The sequence below is a fragment of the Camelus bactrianus genome, chromosome 24, assembly GCF_048773025.1.
Source record: "Camelus bactrianus isolate YW-2024 breed Bactrian camel chromosome 24, ASM4877302v1, whole genome shotgun sequence".
Classification (NCBI taxonomy): Eukaryota; Metazoa; Chordata; class Mammalia; order Artiodactyla; family Camelidae; genus Camelus; species Camelus bactrianus.
Genome location: NC_133562.1, coordinates 2,016,644 through 2,040,970, shown reverse-complemented (window position 1 = coordinate 2,040,970; position 24,327 = coordinate 2,016,644). Strand labels below are relative to the sequence as shown.

The 24,327-nt window shown below is 45.6% G+C and overlaps 1 protein-coding gene across 6 annotated transcripts in view; it reads left to right on the top strand.

Annotated features, from left to right (window-relative positions):
- Window positions 1-24,327, top strand: part of RALBP1 (ralA binding protein 1) — a 38,445-nt gene that overhangs the window by 5,550 nt on the left and 8,568 nt on the right. For 2 of the 6 annotated variants that reach the window (XM_074352431.1, XM_074352437.1), the window contains exons 2-6: window positions 14,653-14,949; window positions 16,729-17,157; window positions 20,140-20,489; window positions 22,083-22,244; window positions 22,949-23,080. In XM_074352431.1, coding sequence (XP_074208532.1) covers window positions 14,706-14,949; window positions 16,729-17,157; window positions 20,140-20,489; window positions 22,083-22,244; window positions 22,949-23,080 — 1,317 coding nt within the window. In that variant the 5' untranslated portion in view covers window positions 14,653-14,705. Of the gene's footprint in view, window positions 1-6,672; window positions 6,925-7,026; window positions 7,482-14,652; window positions 14,950-16,728; window positions 17,158-20,139; window positions 20,490-22,082; window positions 22,245-22,948; window positions 23,081-24,327 lie in introns of those variants that run through there. The other 4 variants (XM_074352432.1, XM_074352434.1, XM_074352435.1 and 1 more) reach the window with 4 other exon arrangements.

Sequence of the window (24,327 nt, the reverse complement as noted above, 5' to 3'; positions counted from 1 at the left end):
CGTTCTGTAGTAGGTTTTGAAAGCAGGGAGTGTGAGTCTTCCAACTTTGTTCTCTTTCTTTCTTTCTTTTTTGTGGCTATTCAGGGCCCGTTGCAATTCCATATTAAACTAAGGGTCAGATTTCCATTTCTGCAAAAAAGGCTGTTAAAATTTTGATAGAGTTTGCCCTGAATCTATAGATCACTGTGAATTACAAGAAAACTTAATAATACTGAGTCTTCCAGTCCATTAGGAAGGTGTGTTTTTTTCCCATTTACTTAGGTTTACTTTAGTTTCTGTCGGCAGTGTTTGTAGTTGTCAGTGTATAAGTCTTTCACCTCCTTGGTTGCATTTTAATATATTTTTATTGAAGTATAGTCAGTTTACAATGCTGTGTCAATTTCCGGTGTACAGCACAATGCTTCAGTCATATATAGACATATATTTGTTTTCATATTCTTTTTCACCGTAAGTTACTAGAAGATACTGAATATAGTTCTCTGTGCTGTACAGTATGCTGTACAGTTGTTTTATCTATTTTATATGTATTAGTTAGTGTATGCAAATCTCTAACTCCCAATTTATCCCTTCCCACCCTCTGCCACCCTGGTAACCGTAGTTTTTCTTCTATGTCTATGAGTCTGTTTCTGTTTTGTAAATAAGTTCATTTGTCTTTTTTTTTTTTTTAAGATTCCACATATAAATGGTCTCATATGGTATTTTTCTTTCTCTTTCTGGCTTACTTCACTTAGTATGACAATCTCCAGGTCCATCCATGTTGCTGCAAATGGTATTATCTTACTATTTTTATGACTGTATAGTATTCCATTGTGTTCATTCCTGTTTTCTTCTTTTGGCTGCTAATGTCCCATCACTAGCTGACCAGTAAGCCAACAGAACAGAGTGTTCAGCTAAAGATGGGACAGAGACTTCCTTAAACACTTGGTGCCAAAAGCATCTTCCAGTGTTTTCAGAGCGTGCTGTGCATCTGTGGGGGGGGGGGGGTACCTTCAGCACACACCCACTTTGAGTCTGTCTTAGCCTTCATGCCTCGCAGAGGTTAAGGGCATCCAGAGGTGAGCGTGGAGGGTGTTCTCAGGCAGGAGAAACACAGTGAGATCCATCTGGGACACATCTTAATCAACTAGGTTAAAGACGAAGAGAGGGTCTTGAAAGTAGCAGGAGAGAAGTGGCTTGTCAAGTACAAGGGGCCTCAGTATAGTGAGAGTTGATTCTCATCAGAAACCATAGACGCCAGAGGCAGTGGGGTGACACCAAATACTGGGGGAAAAAAAAAAAAAACGCCAACCAAGAATTCTTTGTCTGCAAAATTCCCGAGCACGTCATAGCCCTGGGCGCACGCATTTCTCCTAGATTTCCAGCAGCTTGTTGACGTTGTTCTGGTCCTTATCCCCCAAACACCTCACTGCTCAGCCTTTGCTCTCAGGATTTTTGGTCCTTGCCTTTGCCCTAGTGTTGCCTGTGGCTTCAGGCAGCATCGGGAAGACATCTGCCTGCCCCTGGGGGCGTTAGCCAGGGGTTCTGAGATCCCAGCCCTCCGGGAGACAAGGGAGCCTGGAATGATGACTTGAGGTCATCCTGCTGTGAGCGCTGGAACCTGGGCTGTTATTTTCCAGGTGGCCACTGATGCGGGAAGCCCAGGGTGGGACTAGAGTGAGTTAAATACCACAGAGCTCTATGTTCTTAGGAAGATTCAGCTGTTTTTCTTGAGTAAGCGCTCCCTGGATGGCTGCAAGCCGTTGGTTTGTTTCCAGTGTTGTGAGAAAGTTGGTTCTGACCGATTTTAGTTGCTTCTATGGAGGGTGGGCTTCGGGAGTTCCTTCAGCCATCATTTTACCAACATCACTCCCCGTTTGCCACTCCTTTATTTTTAGGCTGCCCCTGTCACTCCAGTTCAGGTGAATTTTTTGTAGACAGCGAATAGTTGGGTTAGTATTTTCTCTTTGTTCTTTGCTTTATCTCGAAAGAATTTTTAGCTGCTTGTAGAGATCAACATAATAAAGAGCTTTTGGCCGTCAGAAGCAGTGCTGTGCTTACTTCTGTGATTTGGGAGATAGGGTTTCTAACAGTGACCTGCTCGGTCAGAATACTAATTACTGATGGGTGCTGCTAATTTGCCCTTTTAACTGTATCGTTTTACACTTTTACCAGTAGTGTATGAAGGTGTCTCTTCAGACCCCCCCCCCCCCAGTGTTGGATTTCATATTTGTTCATCTTTAGGAAATTGGTGGTAGGGGAAGAGCACCTTTTATGTTCCAGTTGGGGGGCGGGGGAGAGCACCTTTTATGTTCCCTATTCTTTGTGTACTTCAAGTTCATGTCTTCTACCATTTTCCTGTTTTCCTTTTTAAAAAATTTTGTAAAATATTTGTCCTGTCCAATGCTAGTATTTTTCCCCAAGTTTCTTCTTGGCCTCTTACATTTGTTTACGGTCTTTTAAAAATGTACCTGTGACGCTTTGAAGGTCTTTCTTTAAAAATGGGAGTCAAAGAAAGAAAAAGCAGTAAAACCGGTCCTTTTTCACACTCCTACTTATGGGGCGGCTAATTTATTAAATCTCAAGTTTTTTGTCCAGGTATTTTTGTAGTGTTGCTTTTTTGCTCTTGTACAGTTAATGGCCCAATTAAATGTTGACTAATAATTATTCTTGCTGTTTACTGAGTACCTCCTGAAGGCCAGGAACACCGTGTGGTTTAATCTGGGCAGCAGCTTGCCAGATGGATGGGAGTGTCCGTTTCACAGGGAAGGAAGCTGGTCTGTGAAGGGTGACGGCACCCAAGCTTCTTCACCTGGCTGCCTCCCCATCGAGGTGGTTCCCAGCTTCTTCACTGGGGGATGGGGCCCCTGGGTGACACGCACGTCGAATGCTTGTGTTTTCCTCAGCCGCTAAAGTTATGCTGAAGAGATCACAGCCAAACATTTTCTTGTATATCTGTCCGGAGATGATTTATACATGTACCAGCAAAGACTGCATAAACACATGTGCGTTCTGTCCTAAACAGTCACACTATAAAAGCATGGTGCACTGACGGTGACCCAGACACTCCACCTGTCTCTGTGTATTTGAGTGAAGTCCTTCCAGCCTATCACCTGGAAAGGCTGCACGAATACTCAGATGGGAAGCTTTTGCCCAAAAGGTCATTGAAAAGAAAAATACCAGTAGAACTCATCGCGAATGGCTTTCTGGGCTGATACCATGACGTCATGAAGCATGACCGTTAATCAATTGCAGGTAAAATTAATCCAAAAGCTCTGCAGATTGAGAGCCAGGTATTGTGACAGGTTGCGACTAAAACTGCATACTATTGCCATGGTTTAAAAATTGGGTGTGTTTGTCAGTTACAAAAACTGTTTCTGTGTGATTGGGACTTCCTCCTTAATCTTTCTACGAATGGAGCTCCTTCACCAACCTGCCAGTGAGAGGTGCCTTTAGATAAATCCATTTGGTTAAGGAACTACTGTGGAGAAAAAGGCTCCCCTCCCCCATCCTGGGAAGAAAGCTTCTTAAGGAAAATTCGTAAGTGGAAGATGTTAGCAGTTCTCAGCAGTTCCTTCTAAAGCAGAAATAGTGAATCTACAACGTTGACTTTGTGCTTAGGAAAATTAGGGGAAAAGAAAGTAGATACAGACTGAATAAAAGCTCACTGAAGTCTGTTTCATCCCACAAGTAAGGTAATGGTTACAAAGCAGCAGGCACTGTACTCCGTTTTCAAGTAAGTTTAACAGTTTAAGAAAACAAGCATATTATGACATTAGATTCCTCAGGCTTTTTTTTTTTTTAATTGAGACTTTGTTTTTTGAGAGCAGTTTTAGGCTCACAACAAAATAGGAAGGAAGGACAGAGGTTTCCATATGCCCCCGGTCCACCACGTGCACAGCCTCCCCTGTTACCCTCATCCCCCACCAGATGGGATGGTCATTACGAGAGGACCTGACAGTGACACATTGTTGTCACCCAAGTCTGTAGTTTACATTACAGTTCACGCTTGGTGCTGTACATTCTGTGTTTTGGACAGATGACATGTGTCCATCACTGTGGTGTCATAATACAGTGTTTTCACTGCCCCCAAATACTCTGTGTTCTGCCTGTTCATCCCTCCCCCTTCCCCTCCCCCGGCCCCTGAACCACCGATCTTCTTTACTCTCCACAGTTTTGCTTTTCCCAGAATGTCATATAGTTGGAGTCGTACAGTCAGTAGCCTTTTCAGGTTGGCTTCTTTTACTTAGTAGCATGCATTTAAGTTTTCTCCATGGCTTTTCGTGGTTTGGTAGCTTATTTCTTTTTAGTGCTGAATAATATTCCACTGTCTGAACTCTAACACAGTTTATTTGTCCATTTACCTACCAGAGGACACCTTGGTTGCTTCTAAGTTTTGGCAACCGTGAATAAATGTAATCCTAAAGGTAGCTGCTGTAAACATCCATGTGTAGGTTTTTGTATGTACCTAAGTTCTCAGCTGATTTGGGCAAATATCAAAAGTGCCACAGATATGATTGCTGGATTGTATGGTAAAAGTACAATTAGTTTCATAAGAAGCTGCCAAACTGTATTCCAAAGCGGCCGCACCACCAGCACTGGGTGAGAGTTCCTGTGGCCCCACATCCTTGCCAGCGTTTGGTGTTGTCAGTGTTGTGGATTTTGGCCATTCTAACAGGCGTACAGTGGTATCTCATTTCTTTTTTAAGGTCACTTTTAAAAAAAATTGAAGTATAATTGACATATAACGTTATATTGGTCAGGTGTGCAGCATGATGATTCTATATTTGCATATATTATGAAGCAATCACAATACATATAGTTAACATATGTCAGCATGCATACGGGATTTTTAAAAAATCCAGATTTATTTTAATCATGGTCACCGTTGTTTTAATTTGCAGTTCCCTGGTGACATGATGCGGTGCATCTTTTCCGGTGCTTGTTTGTGGTTTGTGTGTCTATTTTGGTGAGGCGTCTGTTCTGGTCTTTTGTCCATTTTAAAATTGGTTTGTTTGTTTTCTTACTGTTGAGTTTTGAGAGTTGTTTGTGCATTTTGGATAACAGTCCTGTATCTGATGGGTCTTTTACAAATACTTTCTCCTGGTCTGTGGCTTGTCTTCTCATTCTTGTTCTTACGTCTCTTTAATTTTTTAAAATATGTTTTTAATTTTATTTATTTAATTTTATTTTTTCTTCCACTTTTATTGATATAATTGACATACAGCACTGTATAAGTTTAAGGTGTATGTAGTGATGATTTTTTTCTTTTTTAAAAAATTTTATTTTTTTATTGAGTTATAGTCAGTTTACAATGTTGTGTCAGTTGCCAGTGTAGAGCACAATTTTTCAGTTATACATAAACATACTGATATTCATTGTCGCATTCTTTTTCGCTGGGAGCTGCCACAAGATCTTGTATATATTTCCATGTGCTGTGAAGTATAATCTTGTTTGTCTGTTCTACACATGCCTGTCATTATCTACAAATTTCGAACAGAGACTCAGACATAGAATACAAACTTGTGGTTGCCGGGGGTGGGGGGGAGAGGGGTCGAAAGGGACAGACTAGAAGTCTCTTTAATTTTTATCTTCACCCTCCCACTCTTCTTTGTTCCCCCTTCTTTTTTTGCAAAGCATTAACTAAAGAAACTAAGTTGTATGTCCTGTAGATTTTAAGGCTTACTCAGATTAAGGTTTGATTCGTTTGTTGATTTTTGCAAAGCTGGTGTGATTTTTCTCTCCTGTGTGTGTGATGTTAGCAGCCATTGATCATTATTGCCAGCATCTATTTTTAAATTGCCTATTGAGTGATGATAGTCTTTTGTTTCTTTATTTATTAGCTAGAATATTTTGATAAAAAGAAACTTGGCTTAACACTTTGTATAGGAAATTCAGGGCAAATGCTTTTGCCCTCCTTTATTTACCAGTTACTCCAAATAATGAGATGGTTCTCTAGTGCCCTCCAAAATGACCAATGAATTTTACTTTTGAGTATCATTGTGAACGCACGGATTTAAATATACTTGGTAATTTAGTTCATGGCAGTTAACTAATTTTATTGGCGTTCATATGGTCCCATCTTTGGCCAGTGGGACCTTCTTCTAGTTGACTTCTGAGTCCTTTTGACTTGACTCCAAGCATCTTTCATAACTCCTCTTTTTTCTGTCTGTATATTTTTTTTTTATTGAAGTATGGTCAGTTTACAGTGTTTTGTCAATCTCTGGTGTACACACAGTGCTTCAGTCATAACATGAACATACATATATTTATTTTCATTTTCTTATTCATAAGTTACTACAAGGTATTGAGTATAGTTTCCTGTGCTATACAGTATGAACTTGTTTATCTAAATAACGTCTTTCTTTTGACACAATATTTTGGCATCATCTTGTACACATCCTGCTCTTAGACCTGGCGTCAGCCCAACGGTAATGCTCAGTAGTATGCTGTGTTACATTATTAGGTTCACACAACTTAATACATTTACGTCTTGGCAATTTAGTAGCCATGTGAAAAAATAATACACGTAGGTTGAAAGAGAAAATAATATTTTATTTCACTCTTAAATAACGAAAGTTAATGTTCTGTATGCACCTGCTGGACACTGCACAACTTGACAATACTTTGCAGTCAGATTGGACATCACCACCCTTATTTCTTGTACCATGTTGATTTTTTTCTTTTAAATCACAGCTTCCCGAGAAAACCCAGCCTCACAGAAGTATGTTGTTCAAAGGAAATGTGCACCGTCTGCCGTTGAAGCTGATCCTCTTCCAGCTGGTGGTTTTTTGCATGGTGTCTGACAGATACTGAGGACTGCTCTGTCTCCCCTCAAATTTCTGCTGCCCCGGGAGCCCGGAGGAGCTTTTTCACAGCGCTCCAGGGGCCTCAGCACACTGGGACCCATGGACCACGTACTTCACCCTGTCTCTGTTGTGAGCGGTGGTGTGCATTTTTAAAATTATTAAATAACCTTTGTTGGTCTCGCCCCCGCCCTAGTTCTGGTGTAAGATCTCCCTGAGAACAGAGTATATGAGTATGAAATGCCGTCGGAAAGACACTGTCCTCCCCTCCAGCCAAAGGATATGCCATTACTTTTAAAATGTGCTGTTGTTCTGTTAAGTACCACATACTTACTGTGATTTTTCTTTTTTCGGTCCTCCATGTTAGATTGGCTGCTGATGATAGCACTTTTGATTTTGTTTAAAGGCAGGGTGGGCTCTCCTCCCGTACTTGCTACATGTACACACGCTTTGGGTGGGGCAGCTGGGTGTCGGGCTGAACCGTGCCCTCCCTGGCCTTTCTCCCCGCGGGCGGGAGGCGGGCTGGCTTCTGGCTGCTGCATCCTGTGTGTTTTGGCTGCTCACTTTCCAGCCCCGGACACGCTGACCCCCGGAGTCTGAACGTTCACTCTGAGTGATGGACAGAGCTGCACTCCTCACACTTGTTTCATCCGGCGTTGACTTCACATACTGCATTATATCCGTTTCCTCGAATAACTTGTGAGCTTTTCTGTTTTCTTGTTACTAGTCCTGTAACGGTTGTTGTCAGCATTAAAAAGTCATCCATACACGCATATTCATTATGATGAACTTTGGAATGTCACATCTTTTAAACCAGTTTTACACACATATCTTGTCTTAGGCATACTGTGTTAATCAGTGACACTGATGGAAAACATTAAATCACTGTCATTCAGTACGTTCCTGTGAGTGGCATATCGGACGCTAATTCAGAGTTTGAATAGGCAGCTTCGGGTAGGGGAGAAACTGAAATAAAGCCTAAGTTTGACTGATGAGATTTAAGAAGGAACAGATAACTCAAGAATAAAATCTCTAATGTGCAGATTCATATTACTGTATATAAAATAGTTAAGTTTCTGCTGTACAGCAAGGGAACTATGTTCAATACCTTGCAGAAACCTATAAAGAAAAAGAATATGAAAAGGAATATATGTATGTGTACGTATGACTGAAACGTGATGCTGTGCACCAGAAATAGAAGCAACATTGTCAACTGACTATACTTCAACTAAAAAAAAAAAAAAAAAAAAGTAAAATCTCTGTTAAAGTCCAGGCCTGAACACCTGTTAGAAGACTGGGAAGGACTGATTATGTAACAGCTGAGCGGGCTGGCAGTTGGTCTGGGGGTGTGCGTGAGAGGTTGTCGTCGGTCCCGTACGTGGGAATACTGGTTTGCGTACAGGGCACAGGCCGTAAACCTCGCACACGTGGTGACGTCCGGGATTTCACTGTGGACGATGTGAAACCCTCTAAACCTTACTGGCCTCGTCTGAAGGCCTATTTCTGTCCTATCTCAGTTTATAAACTTAGAAAATTTCTTTCTTGCATAGTGATCGTGTTCTAAGCAAAATCCCTGGACTGGTAAAGTTCCCTGCAGGATGTAAAACTTGCCCTGAGCGGGAGGAGTGGCTCACTGCGCTGGAAGTCTCTGTGCACAGTGTGGTTTGCACCCAGCCCCTGCTTCCTGTCCGGGAGCCTGGGGTTCAGGGCCCCGCTCCACTGAGTGTGCTCCGGTGGCCAGGCTCTGCCAGGACCTGGGGCTCCGAGTCTGAGAGGCTGCCTGGCCCACAGTGTCCCTGCGGCTGCACTGCCAGAGGGCCTTGGGGAGCTTGTGCCTGGTCCCCTCTGGCATTCGCCCCGTGTGCCTTTTGTGTCCTGTGACTGTGATGAGTCTCAGCCATGAGCATGACTGTGCGCTGGTTTAGTGAGTCCTTCTCAAGACTCTGACCCTGGGGCTGGGCTCGGGGACCCCCGCCCAGGACTAAGAGACTTACAGTGCCAAACGCTGCTCCCTGCCCCATGCCTGCACCTGTCTGTCATAGTTTTTTCCTTTTAGCGCTTTGTCTTGGTGTTTCTTTCCTTATTTCTAAGTAATGGACTTGAACTGCTGTTTGTTTAGATGCCAGTGTTTGTCAGTGTCTGGTAACCAGGTGTTGGAGCGGATGAGGGTTTAGGTCTCCCAGGCCCTCCCGGGCCCCTGGCCCCTGGCGTGTGTGCCCGCACAGCGTGTAATGGACTCGGGGGCCTGGGTTTCCTTGTGACAGTTAGACAAATAGCGTGGACTGCTGAGCCGGCCGGAGATCACACTTCATTTTCTCATCTACCTTTCTCTTCTGCTTTGAGTTGACGGTTATCTTGTGTGTTTATCTGCGTTTGTACTCTGCTCCCATGCCGGATTTACCCCATGGCTCTCCCCTGCATCCTACCGTTCCCTCCGTGTGGTCAGGCGCCTGCGACTCGCACTGCCCTTGGAGCCCCTCTTCCTGCCGGCTCGCTGGGCATGTCACCGGCTGGTCACAGACCTGCTGTCCCTGGGCTTGTCTGTGCCCGTGAGGACGCTGGGGAAAACATGTGGAAGTTCCTTCCTGGTCACTGTGCATCTGGAAGCCTTTATTCCCCCCATGCGCTTGAATGGTCATTGGAACTAGTTTTCAGAGTTTTGAAGATAGTCCTTTCGTGTCTTTGAGTGTCCAGTGTTCCTGCTGGCATGTTGACCGTGCTCCCTTGTATGTCTGCCCTGGTCCCCGCCCAGCGGGGGTCTTTCAAGATCATCTTCCTGTCCCCTCGTGCTCTGAACTCCATGTACACCTAGGCCTCTGCATCCATCGTGTGGGCGCTCAGTGTTCCCCTGTGATCTACATGCTCTTGTTCTTTAAGGCTGAGAAAATTTCTTTCCACACCATTTGGAAAACAAGAATGTATTGTGCATGCAAATACTGCTTACAAAATTGGCCATTCCCGAATCCTAGGTTAATACTGGGTAGTGTTCAGTAGGGAACGAATTCATGAGTCAGTATTTGGATTCCCTTGTACAGATTTAGGTTAGAGACTTTTAATTTACAGATTTTTTAAATTTTAATTTTCTTTCTTTTTTTTTTTTTTTTTTGGCAGAGAGAATTAGGTTTACTTATGTGTTTATTCTTAGAGGAGGTGCTGGGGGTTGCACCCAGGACTTCGTGTGTGCTAAACAGAGCATGTGCTCTACCACTGAGCTACACCCTCCCCCCTGATTTACAGGTTATTTTCAAAAAACATAAGAATGAGGGAGAGCTGCTTCTAGTGAATTTTAGCATGGTTTTATTAATAGAGACCATTTACAAAATACTGATTTTGCTTACCTTGTAAGTTAGTGAAGCACACTGTTTGTTTTCTGGAAAAGACCTTTTTCTGTGTAGATATGATCAAGTTTACTAAATCATTGGAGTCATCCTCAAAAGCTCATTTCAGGAGACTTTGGTTTAGTAATCTGTCTGTCTTCCCGGCTTACATTGCTTTGTCCTTTTGCATGGGTGAGTGATTCTCCCTATATGCGCTGACTAATAGGGTACGTGAACAGGAAAGACTATTTTAAGAACAGTGTATATCCTAGTTCTTTGGAGGGGTGAATGTTTTTAAGCCCTTGTTTAGTTAAGTATGAGTCTAGTTTTATGAAGGTTTTTTGTTGTTGCTTTACCTCAGTTTTAGCTGTCATAACTGTTCTTTTTACATGAAATATTGTTTCAAATGTATAATTTTGGGGGTTCTAAAGTAAAATTCTAAATGTATGGTTATTGCTTTATACTTTTAATACTTTTTGTTAGATATTCTGGAAGTAACATTTTTTACCTTCAGTTCTCTCTGGAGAGAAGTTTTGCGCTGGTGCCAGCCGCAGGCTTTCAGTCGGGAGAGACTGGAAGTGGACATTCCCGATGTAGTGATTCTGGGTCTGGGCTGGTGGGATGCTGATGGTAGAGGTGGGAGTAGCAGCACTTGAAAAGGCGGGTTTGCGTTTTTTAAAGGCTCACGATCATCTCCATATAGCATCTGTGGCTTTCCCCCCAGTCTGAGGGGGTTTACTGAGGTATAATTTATGTTCAGTGATAGGCACGGCTTAGTGGGTTTTTTTTTTTTTTTTGACAACATGGGAGGATCTAGAGGGCATTATGCTAAGTGAAGTAAGTCAGAGAAAGACAGATACTATATGATCTCAGTTACATGTAGAATCTAAAAAAAACAAAACAAAATGAAGATTAGACTCATAGATACAGAGAACACATGGGTGGCTGCCAGAAGGGAGGTGGGTGGGTGTGGGTGAAATAGGTGAAGGGGATTAAGAGGCACGGAGCTCCTGTTGTGAAAAAAACCAGCCGCGGGGGTGGAGCTTGCGGTATGAATATGGTCAGTGATAGTGAAGTAACTTCCAGGGCAGATGGTCACTAGGCTTGTCACGGTCATCATTTCACAGTGTATGTGACTGTTCACCTGAAACTAACATAATATTGTATGTTGACTGTATTTCAATTTAAAAAAAAGTTTTAACAAATTTCTACATACATGTGGCCCGCATGCCTGTCAAGATACAGAACAGCGCCATCAACCCGGCCGGTTCTGTCTCGGTCCCTGCCGCTTCCCCACCCCGCAGCCCCAGGTCTGCATTGTTTGGACAGAGATGAGTCTGCCTGTTGGAGAACATCATGTAGACAGCAGCACATATTCTGTAATCCCCTGTGTCTGCTGTGCTGTCTTTTAAGTTCACTGGCTTGGTTGTGTCTGAGTAGTTTGTTCCTTTTACGTGCATGTATGTTTATCCAGTCTCGTTGCTGGAAATGTAGGTGTTCCTAGTTTTTATCTGTTATGAATAAAGTTACTCTAGTCATGGCTTTTTGTGAATATATGTTTCCATTTCTTGGGTGAATACTCAGGAGAGGAATTGCTGGGTCAAATGTTAAGGGTTTGACTGAAAGAACTGCCACATACTTTTCCAAAGTGGTTAAATGTTAGGAATTGTAGTTCTGGTTAAATTTTAGCTGTTCTAGATGGTGTCGCATTGATAGCTCATTGTGGTTTTAATTTCCATTTCTTTGATGTTTTTCTTTGATGTGGAGCTTTTTTCTGGGCTTATTAACCAGTCATATATTTTCCTTTGTAAATTGTTTGCTCAACTCTTTGGCCCATTTTCGTTTTGGCCTGTCTGTTGCTGAGTTGCAGGCGTTCTTCATGCATTCTGGGTGTCTTTGTGAGATACGCACACAGTAAATGTGTTCTCCAAGTCTTTGCCTTCACTGTTCATTTTCTTCACGATGTCTTTTGATGCAGAAGTTTTTACTTTGGATACAAAAGTCCAATTTGTCAGTTTTTAATTTTATAGTTAATTAGTTAATGTTTTCTGGTTCTGTCTGGGAAAATCTTCGCCCAAGGGCTCAAAGATGTTTTGTTTTAGAAGCTTTACGGGTTTTAGCTGTCTTGTGTCTGTGACGTGTCATGAGTTATGTTTTGTGGGTGACGCGAGGGGCTGCCCCGCCCTGTTTCCTGTGTGGTCATCCGTCTCCCCTTGTCGAAGACCTTCCTCCCCCGTGAGTCCCTTTGGAGCCTTTGCTGCCGTTCAGCTGACTGTCCATGGAAGTCTCTTTGAGTTTTCTGTTTTGTCCCTCTGATCTGTCTGTCCCTCTGGCCTGTCTGTCCTGACTCCAGTGCCGGCCTGCCTGGACTGCTCTCCTGTGTGTCTGGCTGGAGTGGACCATTATCATCCAGAAGCTCTCTGTCCTGCAGGGCAGGCCCCCGGCCCGCAGGCTGCAGAGAGCAGGCTTTGTCACCACCTTTGCACCCATCATTGTTTCGGCCTCCTCTGCTCCGAGTGTGCGGTGTAGAGGCAGACAGAAGTCCGGGAACCGTGCTGGCCCTTGGGCCCGAGTCCCTGACCTGTCTGCCTTCAGCCTGTCCATCTGTTGTTGTTGTTGTTTTTTAATCTGAAGAATCCAGGACTTTTCTTTGTGCCTCCTGGGAGGCACAGGGGTGAGTGTTCCCTCCTAAGTGCTTGCAGATTTACATCCGTTGTCCTCTTGCCTCAGAAGCAGGAACTTCTCGTTGTTCATTGTTTTACCTTGGCCTATTTATGCTTAAATTCGCAGTGGACTGTTTGAGGCCTCTCTCTTCTGCCCCTTCATTCGGTGAAGTTCAGGCTTGCTGTGGCTCCCCAGGGCTGGAAGCTCTGTCCCTGGGCAGCACGGGGTTTCCGGGTCCTCATCCTCTGCTGGGGCCTCATCCGTCACGGGCGCCAGGGCAGTCAGGCCAGCAGTGATAATAGTAATAAAAGCAATAAAAACAGGCATGGTGAGGCTCAGACTGCGTGAAGGGGTAAAGTAAGAAATAAAAACATCTTCCTCTCCCTCGTCTTTCACAGCTCCCAAGGGTGAGCTGCGGTCGGCTATTTCAGAAATCGCCCGTGTGACTTCATGTTCCAGTATTTGGATAAGTCATGATTTACCTGATCTTCTTTTGGTAGCCACTTAGGTGGTTTTGGTTTTGCTTTCACAGCGCTAAAATCGGTATTTTCAGGTGTGCAACTTTGAATGCATGTAAAAGTGTATCAGGAGGATAAGGTTCTAAAAAGAGGAATTCCTCGCTCCGAGAGACACACTTGGAACTTCCATAGATATTACCAAAATGGTTTTCAGAAAAGCCTGTGCTTGTGCTGGTCTGTGCTTCTGCTGTTGGCAGGTTTTCTCCAGGCACCTGTTTGCTCACGTCCTCACAGCACTGGGTGCCGTACGCCTTCTTTGTTCTTTGCCAGAATGATGTTGGGAAAATGGTGACTGATTGTTTTAATTTCTGTTTTTAAAATTGTAGGTGTACCTGAACCTTATTTTCATATGGATATTAGTCATTTTTCTATGAACTGCTTCACATTCTTTGTGTAGTTCTCTTGATTTGTTTCTGTTTTCATTGATGTGTGAGAGTACTTTTTAAAGAAATCAGCTGTCACAGTTTACAAACTTTTTTCACATTTGCTTGTCTTTAGACTTTGTTTACGGTCAGATTTATCAGTCTTGTCACTCGTGCTTCTGGATTCTTAAAGCTGCAAACTTAAAAGTGAGTGTAAACAGAAACAAGTGATTCTAATAGTTTTTCTAATGAATATCACAAAGACATGAAAGAGGATGAAGAATAATTCCAAGTGACTTTGGACATAGCTTAGACATACTTAGACCATGTACCATCCGTCTAATGAGGAAAAAAATGCGAACAAATCTTGACCTCTTCTTACATTTGTCCTTTGAGTGTCCAGTCTATTTTGTGTGTATTGTAGGATTGAGCAAATGAGGGGTCCTTTGTTTCCTCCAGCACAGCTCCAGTGCGAGATGAAGTAGCTGTCCTCAGCCATGAGCTGTCCAGCGCAGGGCTCTGCTGCAGCTAGTGTGGCCTGTCGTTGCGTGAGCCAGGACGCTGATCACCTTAACTCTGTTGTAGATTTCAGTTATGATGCTGAACTCTTCATGTGTAGTTGTAGAAATAGCCTTCTTAATTTATTATTCACCATTGTTTGGTCATAACTTTAAAAAAAATTAAGATTTTATGTTGGAAAGCAATCGGAACGAAGCCCCTTTCAATGGTGGGTTCTTGTTAGAGAGGACTCTGTGTTCTACTTTGAGAACTCTAATTTTCATTTGGTTCGTCTTTTTAATACTTGGAGATCCAGCGTTTCCAACTCTCTGAGACCCAAAGCGTGTGATGCCGAACGTAACTGGAGGTGGCGGAATGAAAGAGCCCTTTTATAGGGGGTTGTGAAGAATGTTTCTGATGTGTAAACGTGGGATGGATTGCGTGTCGTGTGTGTCTGGTGCTCTTGTGCGTGGCCCTGTCGGGTGACGTGACGCTCTCTGTCCCCGTGCAGGTGAGATGGACAGGTAACAGACAAGCCCCCGCACGGTCTGTCCCGGTGGCAGCATGACCGAGTGCTTCCTGCCCCCGACCAGCAGCCCCAGCGAACACCGCAGGGCAGAGCACAGCGGAGGGCTCCCCCGCACCCCCAGCTCGGAGGAGATCAGCCCCACCAAGTTCCCCGGCCTCTACCGCACGGGCGAGCCCTCGCCTCCCCACGACGGCCTCCACGAGCCTCCTGACATCGTGTCCGATGACGAGAAGGACCATGGGAAGAAAAAAGGGAAATTTAAGAAAAAGGAAAAAAGGAGTAAGTGTCGTTTTCTCCTTGCTGTGGCTCTGTTTTAGGTAAACCTCTCGTCACAGGTGCCTGCTCTGCTATAGAAACAAATCCAGTCAAAGACTCCTGTGTTATATTTTCTTAATTTTTCTGGGTCTCAGTTTTTGCATTTTAGGGTCTTACTCTCACAAATAGAAATAACGAATTTCTGGAAATGGTAAAGATTTCTGCTGGAAGTTTCGTAAACAGATCATTTAAAATAATGTATGAAAAGTAGACAGCGAGTTTTGTCCTTGTAGAATCTTGCTGTGTTGGCGAGGCTGTGTGGGCCAGCTGGGGCACACTTTATTGGAACTGAGAAAAGTATGTATTCACGTGTCTTAAGCAAATGCCACGATGCGTTCCATTTATGATTCTTGTTCTGTAGGGAGGGTGACCTGCCTAGACATAGCTTTTCAGTTGTTAAAAGCAAATCAGGTGAGTTAAGTATTGCCTTATTTTGAGTTGCATGGTATCTTTCAGTTGATTTCTCCTTGAAGCATAGCGTGCGGATAGAAGGCACAAGTGGTGTGCCGCCTGCCGAGTCAGCACAGAGCGGCCGCGCCGCGGGATTAGCCCGAGGCTGCAGGTGGAGGGCCTTCGCAGCACCCTGAAATCCCGTCACTGCCCCTTCAGAGGGAGTCCACCTGATTTTGGGATTTCGTCCATGGAAGTAGATTTCTGTTTGTGTGTGGTTTCTTTTGCCCACTGTTGTGTTGGCTGGATTCCTCCTGGTTTTCCGTGTGGCAGCGGTTGGTTTGTTTTTCTTGCTGGATTTTGTCTCATCGCACTGACAGACTGGAATTCATTGTTCCCCTCTACCGCTGCTGGTCATCTGGGTTGTTTCCAGTGTCTGACTGTCAGGGACAGTGCTTCCATCACGTCACCGTACATGGTTCTGCATGTCTGTCGTGTGTTCCTGGGAGTGGAATCGCTGGCTCACAGGCCAGGCTCGCTTCAGCCTCAGTAGATGCTGCAGAACATTCCCGGAGCGGCCGTTCCAGTGGACAGCCCACCAGCAGTGTCTGAGGGCCCCAGTTATGCCGTGGTATCAGGCCCTTAGCACCGCTGCCATTCTGGTTGGTGTGGGGCTCATGGTATTTTAATTTAGAGGGACGTTGAAGCAGAATCTTTCATCTTTGTGGTAAAATAGCCTGTGAGGTGGCTGGCTGAAGAAGAGGATAGGTGAGTTACAGGTGTGCAGAAGGGGAAACCTGTGTAGGGTAACTGGCGTGAGCGCCGGGCCATCCCGGCGCTGCCCTCCCCGCCGGCGCCCGCGGGCCCGGCGGCCGGCTCCGGAAGGGGCTGCGCGGCCCGAGCCGGGGCCAAGTGGGAGGGGCGGCTCGGGGCGTGGTTGGACACTGCTCCCAGGGACAGGGAGCAAGCCTGGAAAAATCTAAGCTAAGTAAAGTAAGCTAGGGGGTGTCACTGGGATGATGAAAGAAGACTGTTTTACAGAATTCTCTCCATTAGCCTCTGTGCAGGTAATAAAGTAATAGCTAGATGATTCCTTATGGTAATTTGGTTCGCGGAAGTTCCAGTTACGCGGTGTGAAAGCCAGTCGCAGGGCCAGCCCTGCGCGTCGCTGCCCTGTGTCAGGACCCGTCAGGGCGGCGCCCGCCTTCCCGGGGTCCGGCCGGCGCGGGCGGGCCGGCCGCGGGGTGAGCAGCCCTGTGGCGGCCGGGCGGTGCCCCGTCCTCTTCTCAGGCACTGAGAGGGGACGCCTGGCGCCCGCAGACTTGTCACTCACTCCCTGCGTCTCTTCGGCAGCTGAAGGCTACGCCGCCTTCCAGGAAGACAGCTCTGGAGATGAGGCCGAGAGTCCCTCCAAAATGAAGCGCTCCAAGGGGATCCACGTCTTCAAGAAGCCCAGCTTTTCTAAGAAGAAAGAGAAGGATTTTAAAATCAAAGAGAAACCCAAAGAGGAGAAGCACAAGGAGAAGAAGTCCAAGGACCTGACGGCGGCGGACGTGGTGAAGCAGTGGAAGGAGAAGAAGAAGAAGAAGAAGCCCGTCCCCGAGCCCGAGGCGCCGCCGGCCGACGCGCCGAGCCTGCGGCCTGTGTTCGGGGCGCCGCTGGCGGACGCGGCCGAGCGCACCATGCTGTGCGACGGCGTGCGGCTGCCCGCCGTGTTCCGCGAGTGCGTGGACCAGGTGGAGCGGCGCGGGATGCGGTGCGAGGGCATCTACCGGGTGTCAGGTGCGCGCCCCGATGGGGGCGGGGCGGGGGGGGGCCCGCAGACACGGAGGACCCGGGGCGCAGCCGGGCCGCGCGGGCGGCTCTGACCCCCCTGCGGGAGGGCGAGGTCGCGTTCCTCCTCGCCCGTGTCTGCGGCCCTGCTGCTCACACAGAGCTCACGAGTCAGACCATACACGTTCAGAACAGACGGAGACTAGACTTACTTTTTCAGTTTAATTGCATGTTCATGCACGTTTGTAGAAGGTTTGATATTTACGCTTTTTAAAAAAGGATAGGCATGTTTGATGAGATAAAGGGAGACCTGTAAAGCAACTATACTTCCTGAAAAAGGAGGGGAAGTGAGGGAGACCTTTACAGGAGCCCACGGATAATACGTTCTCACTGAAGACATTCTGGCTAAAATGCTATTTTATAGAAAATAAAGTGAACGAACTAGGAACTGAATATGAATTTGTAAGTCCTTAGTAACATAAAAATAAACACATTTAAATGACTTTGAAATTTCAACTTTTAAGAAAAATTTATGATGACAGGATTTTTAAAGAGCTGAACAGTCCGGGGGGGAGAGTACAGCTCAGTGGTAGAGCGTGTGCCTAGCGTGCGCGAGGTCCTGGGCTCAATCCCCAGCACCTCCATTAAATACATCAATAAGTAAGCAAACCTGATTACCCCCCTCCAAAAAAAGAAAAACAAAGAGCTAAACAGTTCTGAGATAGCTGCTTCTCTCAAGTGCATTTGACAGGCACAGAGAAATTTTAGGTGAAAGTGTCTCCAGAGAGTTCTTCCAGCTTTGCTCAAAGGGTTCTTTTGTCTGTGACCTGTTTTGATGTTTGTGTTCTTAGGGAGTCAGTGTTGTGTACTGCTTGTGTGTGTGTGTGTGTGTGTGTATGTGTGTGTGTGCGCGCGCGCGCGCACTCAAACTGAAGTGCTCTCCTGGGTGGTGGCCCCTGGGAGGCCCAGCTCCTGCCTTGATCAGTTTTGTTATTTTGGGGGCCCTGGCAGTGCGCTGCCTTCAGCACTCTGTGGGTCAGAGTTTATGGCTGTGGTTTCTCTTTCTGAATGCTAATAATACTGTTTTCTGCTGGAGAATTTTGGTTCTCACTTACTCATATATAAGCTCCAGTTTCAAATCTTACTCTGCACATAATATTTCTGTACCTTGGATGCTTTATTTGAAGTGTCCAACTTTTAAAAAGAAAACATTTTGAGAACAATTTCCAAGTAACCAAACAATCAAACATGAATTCTAATTGTTCACTTGTGCAGTTTTCTGGGTAGGCTCTGCTGAGGGAAAATTAGTTCCCTATAAAACATGCATGAGAGAGAGGATCACCTTGTCAAGAGTTTCAGGTAAAGTTATCACTCATCGTATTTTGCTCATGAAAGTAGGAACATAGGGATTATTTCTAACTCTTTTGCCTCAAGATAAGGATGGTGCAGAAGCAAGATTCATGTTGTCACTTTCCTATTTGGAGCTGCTGCTTTCATTTTGTCAGTGCTGGACAGATTCCTGGCTGACTGTGATGCCTCTGACAGGTTTTTACAGAAGATCAGGAACGTCAGACCCCAGGTGTCAGCACTGTTGATTGTAAAATGCTGCTCAGATTAGGTGACATTGTTTGCATTTACCATTAAATCTGTCAGCCTTAATTTGTAGCTTGTTTCCAATAATTGGCCTGAAGTTATTTTATTTCTTTATTTTTTGAGGCACAGTTGATGTACAGTATTATGTAAGTTTCAGGTGTACAACACAGTGGTTCAGTTTTTAGAGGTTATGCTCCATGTACAGTCATTATAAACTGCCCTCTCTTCCCCGCGTTGCACAGTGCGTCCTTGCAGCTCGTGTGTCTTACACAGGCAGCCTGTGCCTCTAGTTCCCGACCCTTGCCGTGCCCCTCCCCCGCCCCACAGGCAACCACACCAGTTTGTTCTCTATATCTGTGGGTCTGTTTTTTTGTTGTATTTACTAGTTTGTTGTATTTTTTAGATTCAGTACATAAGCAATATATACAGTATTTGTCTTTGTCTGACTGACTTCGCTTAGCATAATACCCTCCATCCAGCCATGTTGTTGCAAATGGCAGAATTTCATTATTTTTTATGGCTGAGGAGTAGTCTGCTGTAGATATATATCCCATATCTCGGCCGAAAGTTTTAAGTATTAAAAACCGGAGAAAGCAACTTTATATTCTCAAGAACAATCACTGTCACTGAATTAGTAACTAAGTCTTTAGTCCAGTCTGCACTTATCATGTCTGAAAAACATGTTTGTGTTTCTGTCCAGTAACAAAGGCAAAACAATTTGATGTCAGTAACCTAGATTTCACTTTTGTTCTAGCCCTCTTTCAGATAAAGAAAACATGTAAAGAATTTAAGGTTAAAAATAGAAATTAGAAGGGTATTTAATGGGGAATAATTTTCAAAGTTTGTTCAGATAGTGAACTCACCTGTTGCATTTATGATACAGTTTTTACTTATAAAAAATTAATTATCCATGACTTTCTGGAAGGTGCTTATGTGTAATGAGCTGCATTTTATGTTGTCAGTCTTGTGACTGTTAGAAGAAGCTGTTGGCGGCTCATGGAGAGCAAGTCTTACGCTTGAGTTGTAGTTTAATTTTTACCTACCTAGCTTTAAACTAAAAAAAAGATTTTTTTTTTCCGTGAATCGATTGGCTTATTTGCTTGATGTATCTGTGGTTGCTCTTTTGTTCTGAGTATTGAGTTTTTCCATTATCACTTAGCTTTGGTTAAATTCATCCCGAGAGTAGTTTTTTATATTATCTTCTATATGGAGGAACCATGTGAAGCCTGTGCAGGTGAATGCTTCATGAGCAGAGGTTTGTCACTGTCGGATTGACTCTTCCCAGATCTCCCGCAGGGGCGAGGGCAGTGGGGAAGAAAGCTGTGTTTGATTTTTTTTCTCTTTCATACATTTTCATTTTTTTCATACTTCTTTTCTTCTGAATTGGAATATTGTAAGGAATTAAATCCAAGGTGGATGAGCTGAAGGCAGCCTATGACAGAGAGGAGCCCCCGAACTTGGAGGAGTACGACGCGAACACGGTGGCCAGTTTGCTGAAGCAGTACCTGCGGGACCTGCCGGAGAACCTGCTCACCAGGGAGCTGCTGCCGCGCTTCGAGGAGGCCTGTGCGAGGAGCACCGAGGGCGAGAAGGTGCAGGAGTTCCAGCGCCTGCTGAAGGAGCTGCCCGAGTGTAACCAGCTCCTCATCTCCTGGCTCATCGTGCACATGGACCACGTCATCGCCAAGGAGCTGGAAACCAAGATGAACATCCAGAACATCTCCATAGTGCTCAGCCCGACCGTCCAGGTACCTGGCCCTCCCCGCGCACCCGCTCTCTGGTTGGCCCTGGGGGGCCCGGGGACATTGTCGCTGTCACAGCCAGAGCAGTGAATGGCAGAAAGCAGACGACGGGTCAGCCTGAACGTCGGTCTCTTTCTTTCCTGCTGTGGACAGTGAGTGCCAACTTGCAGGTCAGAGCACGTTAGCCTCGTAGCTGGAGCCGTAGAGTCTGGGCGCTGTCCAGGCGCTGAGTCGCCATTCCTGATGACGTGACCTGCCATTGGTAGAGGAGGGGCGACAGTTCACCTGTAGATTGACTGATTGAGTATTTTAAAAATGTTATGTATTTTGTGGGGGGAGGAAATTAGGTTTGTTTATTTCTAGAGGAGGTACTGGGGACCGAACCCGGGATCTCGTGGCTGCTAAGCCTGCGCCCTACACTGAGCTCTGCTCTCCCCTCTAGAATTTTTTTTGAATTGAATAATCAGTTGACAGTGTTGTGTCAGTTTCTGGTGCACAGCATCACGTTTCAGTCATACATACACATATTCTTTTTCATATTCTTCTTCATTATGTTACTCAGGTTACTGAATATCATCTGTAGAATTTTAAAGATTTCAGTTATTTCATCAAATAGCATTACTGCTTAATTATATCACACAGACATGTGGGGCGCAGGCACAAAGGGCCTCACAGCGCTTGTCTGCTCGGGGGTTAGCCTGGGGGGGGGTGACTTCAGGGATCGGAGGTTACTTCTTGGCCTTCATTTATTGCTGTTCGCTTGGTGCTGGCGGAGAGCATGTGCTTTCCTTTAATTATTCATGTTTCACTCAGGCCAGAAACAAAGGGCGGGAAAGTGAGACAGTGGTTATGTTTTTTACTTTGAGCCCTCTTTTCGGCCCATGTAACGATGACCGATACTAACCTGGTATAACACCGTTACATATACGAGTGTATTTTCTTTTACTGAAGATTCTTTCATGGCTCATCGATTATATTTTGTAAGCAAAATGTTCCTCAAATTTCATATTAGTTAGGTTTTCAGAATTTGGTAAACATTACATTCTTACTTGGTATCATGGTCACAGGGATGATGGTATCACAGAGGTTCAGGTGTGTCGTAAAATTAAGTTTTAGGTAGGAAGTCATTTCTTTTCCTGGCTTTTCAGCTAGCCTGGCGTCCTGGTCTCTTGGCACCTGAGTCGTATTTAAACAAGTGTGTGCCTGGAGGGTGGTGCTTCCTCATTCAGCCGCTCTGACACCTCCCTGTTCCTCAGTAGATCCTTGTGTGTGTTAAAGCGTCTCACAATAATTGGGAAGCAAAGAACACGAGATTTTTGAACCTTATTTAATGTTACATAGCGTTCTAGGGCTAAAACGGGACAAACTGATGACCATCGACCACTGCGTCCTTTTCTTGGCTTTCCCCCCTAGTTCATAGGCTCGAGCTCGTGACTTAACTCACACTTTCCCCTTCTCTTCTGTAAACCGCCCACTGATTAGCAGGCGTGTCTAGTCACTACCAGGGATTAAAGGATATGCCCTTAGTCAGAAGGCGCAGGTTAAGTGAAGGGAAACGATGATGCTAACAGTCTCCTCCCAAATCTCTCTTCTCCTTAGATTAGCAACCGTGTACTGTATGTGTTTTTCACACACGTGCAAGAGCTCTTTGGGAACGTGACGCTGAAGCAGGTGACGAAGCCTCTTCGCTGGTCCAACATGGCCACGATGCCCACGCTGCCCGAAGCCCAGGAGAGCATCAAGGAGGAGATCCGGAGGCAGGTGCGCGGCCACCTGCGCCGGGGGGCCTGTTCCCCAGCCCTTCCTGTGTGTCGGGGGCCGTGCCGGGGCCCTGTACGAAGGCGGTGCCGGGTTCCTGGGAGCAGCCCGGAAGTGTTAGCTTACCTGGACTGGCAGCGTTGTCGGCCCTGTGCTACAGATAAGAATACTGAAATCTGGGGGAGCTACGGAGCTCTGCTGGCTGCTTGCTAAGCCGCAGACCCCGGATTTGACTGTGTCCTGTGCTTCCCACTCTGCCGCTGGAACAGTGCCACGTGGTTGTGTGTGTGTGTGTGTGTGTGTGTGTGTGTGTGTCTGCCGAGCTGAATGAGGAATTCAAGACTAAGAAATTTACTTACATCTGATCATTTTTACACCTTTTGTTTGGGTACCAGTTTCAGATCCCTGCTTGTTTTTCTTTTATCTGTTCTGAGCTCCCATTTCCTATCAGTTGATGATGGGTTGAGGGAAGGGGGTGAATTAACTGCCCCTGAACCAGTGTAAACTGATGGATTAGGACCCCCTGCTCAGGCAGAACAAAAATGATTTTTCAGTCGTGTCCTTAAGAAACAGTTGGTGCTACCACGTCGTTTCTTTAATGATAAGTGCGAGGTAGTTGCTTCTCCGTCTTTAGAAACTGCATGTGGTTTTATTTTAAGATGGTAAGACGTGGAATGCTATTCAGTGTGTGGTGTACGGTTTTCTAGGAGTTTCTTTTGAATTGTTTACATCGAGACCTGCAGGGCGGGATAAAGGACTTGTCTAAAGAGGAGCGCCTGTGGGAAGTGCAGAGGATCCTGACAGCCCTCAAAAGAAAACTGAGAGAGGCTAAGAGACAGGTGAGTAGTTCGCTGCTGCTGCATCGCGCTCATAGCAAAACGGAGAGAGAATGCGCCGGGGTCTTCTGTCTACCGCTGTGAGTTACTTTTTAGAAAGTACATGATATAAATGTCTTTTGAAGGGAAGTTCGCTCAAGTCCCCAGTCCTGGGTTATTGATCAGCTTGCTATCAGGGAGATGCTTCGTTGAATTTAGAAAGCTGTTTGGTTTATTAAAGACTGTTTCACTGAGAGCTGTTTTGCCATTTCCTGCTTGGCTGTACCTGTGAGCAGCTTCCCAAGCATGAGCAGTAGTCAGGCGATGATCCACTGCAGAATCTGAGGCCTCTGAGTGCCCTCTGGAAGCACGCGGAGGCACTGACGACCCGGAGGGACGGTCTTTACCTGGTGATAGGCAGGTGGCACGTGACTGCCGATGTCCTGGGTCCGCGAGCTGGACATTGGTGCCCTGGCCACGGCAAGGCTGAGATCCTGAGTCCCTGGAGCGTCTTACAGCCGCGTGCGGAGTCCACGGCAGGATCCAGAGGGTGCATCCAAGGAGCATGAGTCGGCAGGTGTGAGGGCGGGACGGCGTGATGGCTGGGGGGCGCACGTGTGCTCCTGCTACAGGACAGGCAGCCCACGGGCTTCTGTTGCTTTGAGGGTGACGGTTCACACTTGTGTGGAGATGGAGATGCTTTGTGGGAAGGAGACGCTGCTCAGACCGTTACACGTGTGCTGCAGGACTAGCCGGTGGCCTCTGTGTTTTTCTTTCTTCTTTCCTGCCTACCACGCTATCTTCTGCTTCCAATGTCTGTTTTTAACTAATTAATTTTTCCCTTCATGATCCAGCCTGGGATCAGGTTTAGTGACTAACCAGCTGGGCCTCCTGGTGGTGGTTGTCAGCCATGTGGTGTTGCCCACCAGCCTCTAAATGAAGGGTCTCTGACCCAGGACAGGGCGCAGGCAGGGGAGTTGACGGCAAACCAGAGCCAGTGCAGAAAGGGATGGCTCATCTCGCCTTCACCGGTTCTACTCCTTCACTCGCAAAGTGCTCAAGAGGGTCTATCCAGGTGATTTCAACTTTGAGGAGTAAATGACTTTTAAAGATAGAAGTAATACAGTTCATTATGTTAACAGACTAAACATAAGAAAACCCACAAGATCATTTGGCAGAATTTGACATTTAACTCCTGATAAAAACTTTCAGTCACCACCTTCTTAGCATGATAAAGGGCATTTACCAAAAACAAAAACAAAAACAAAAAA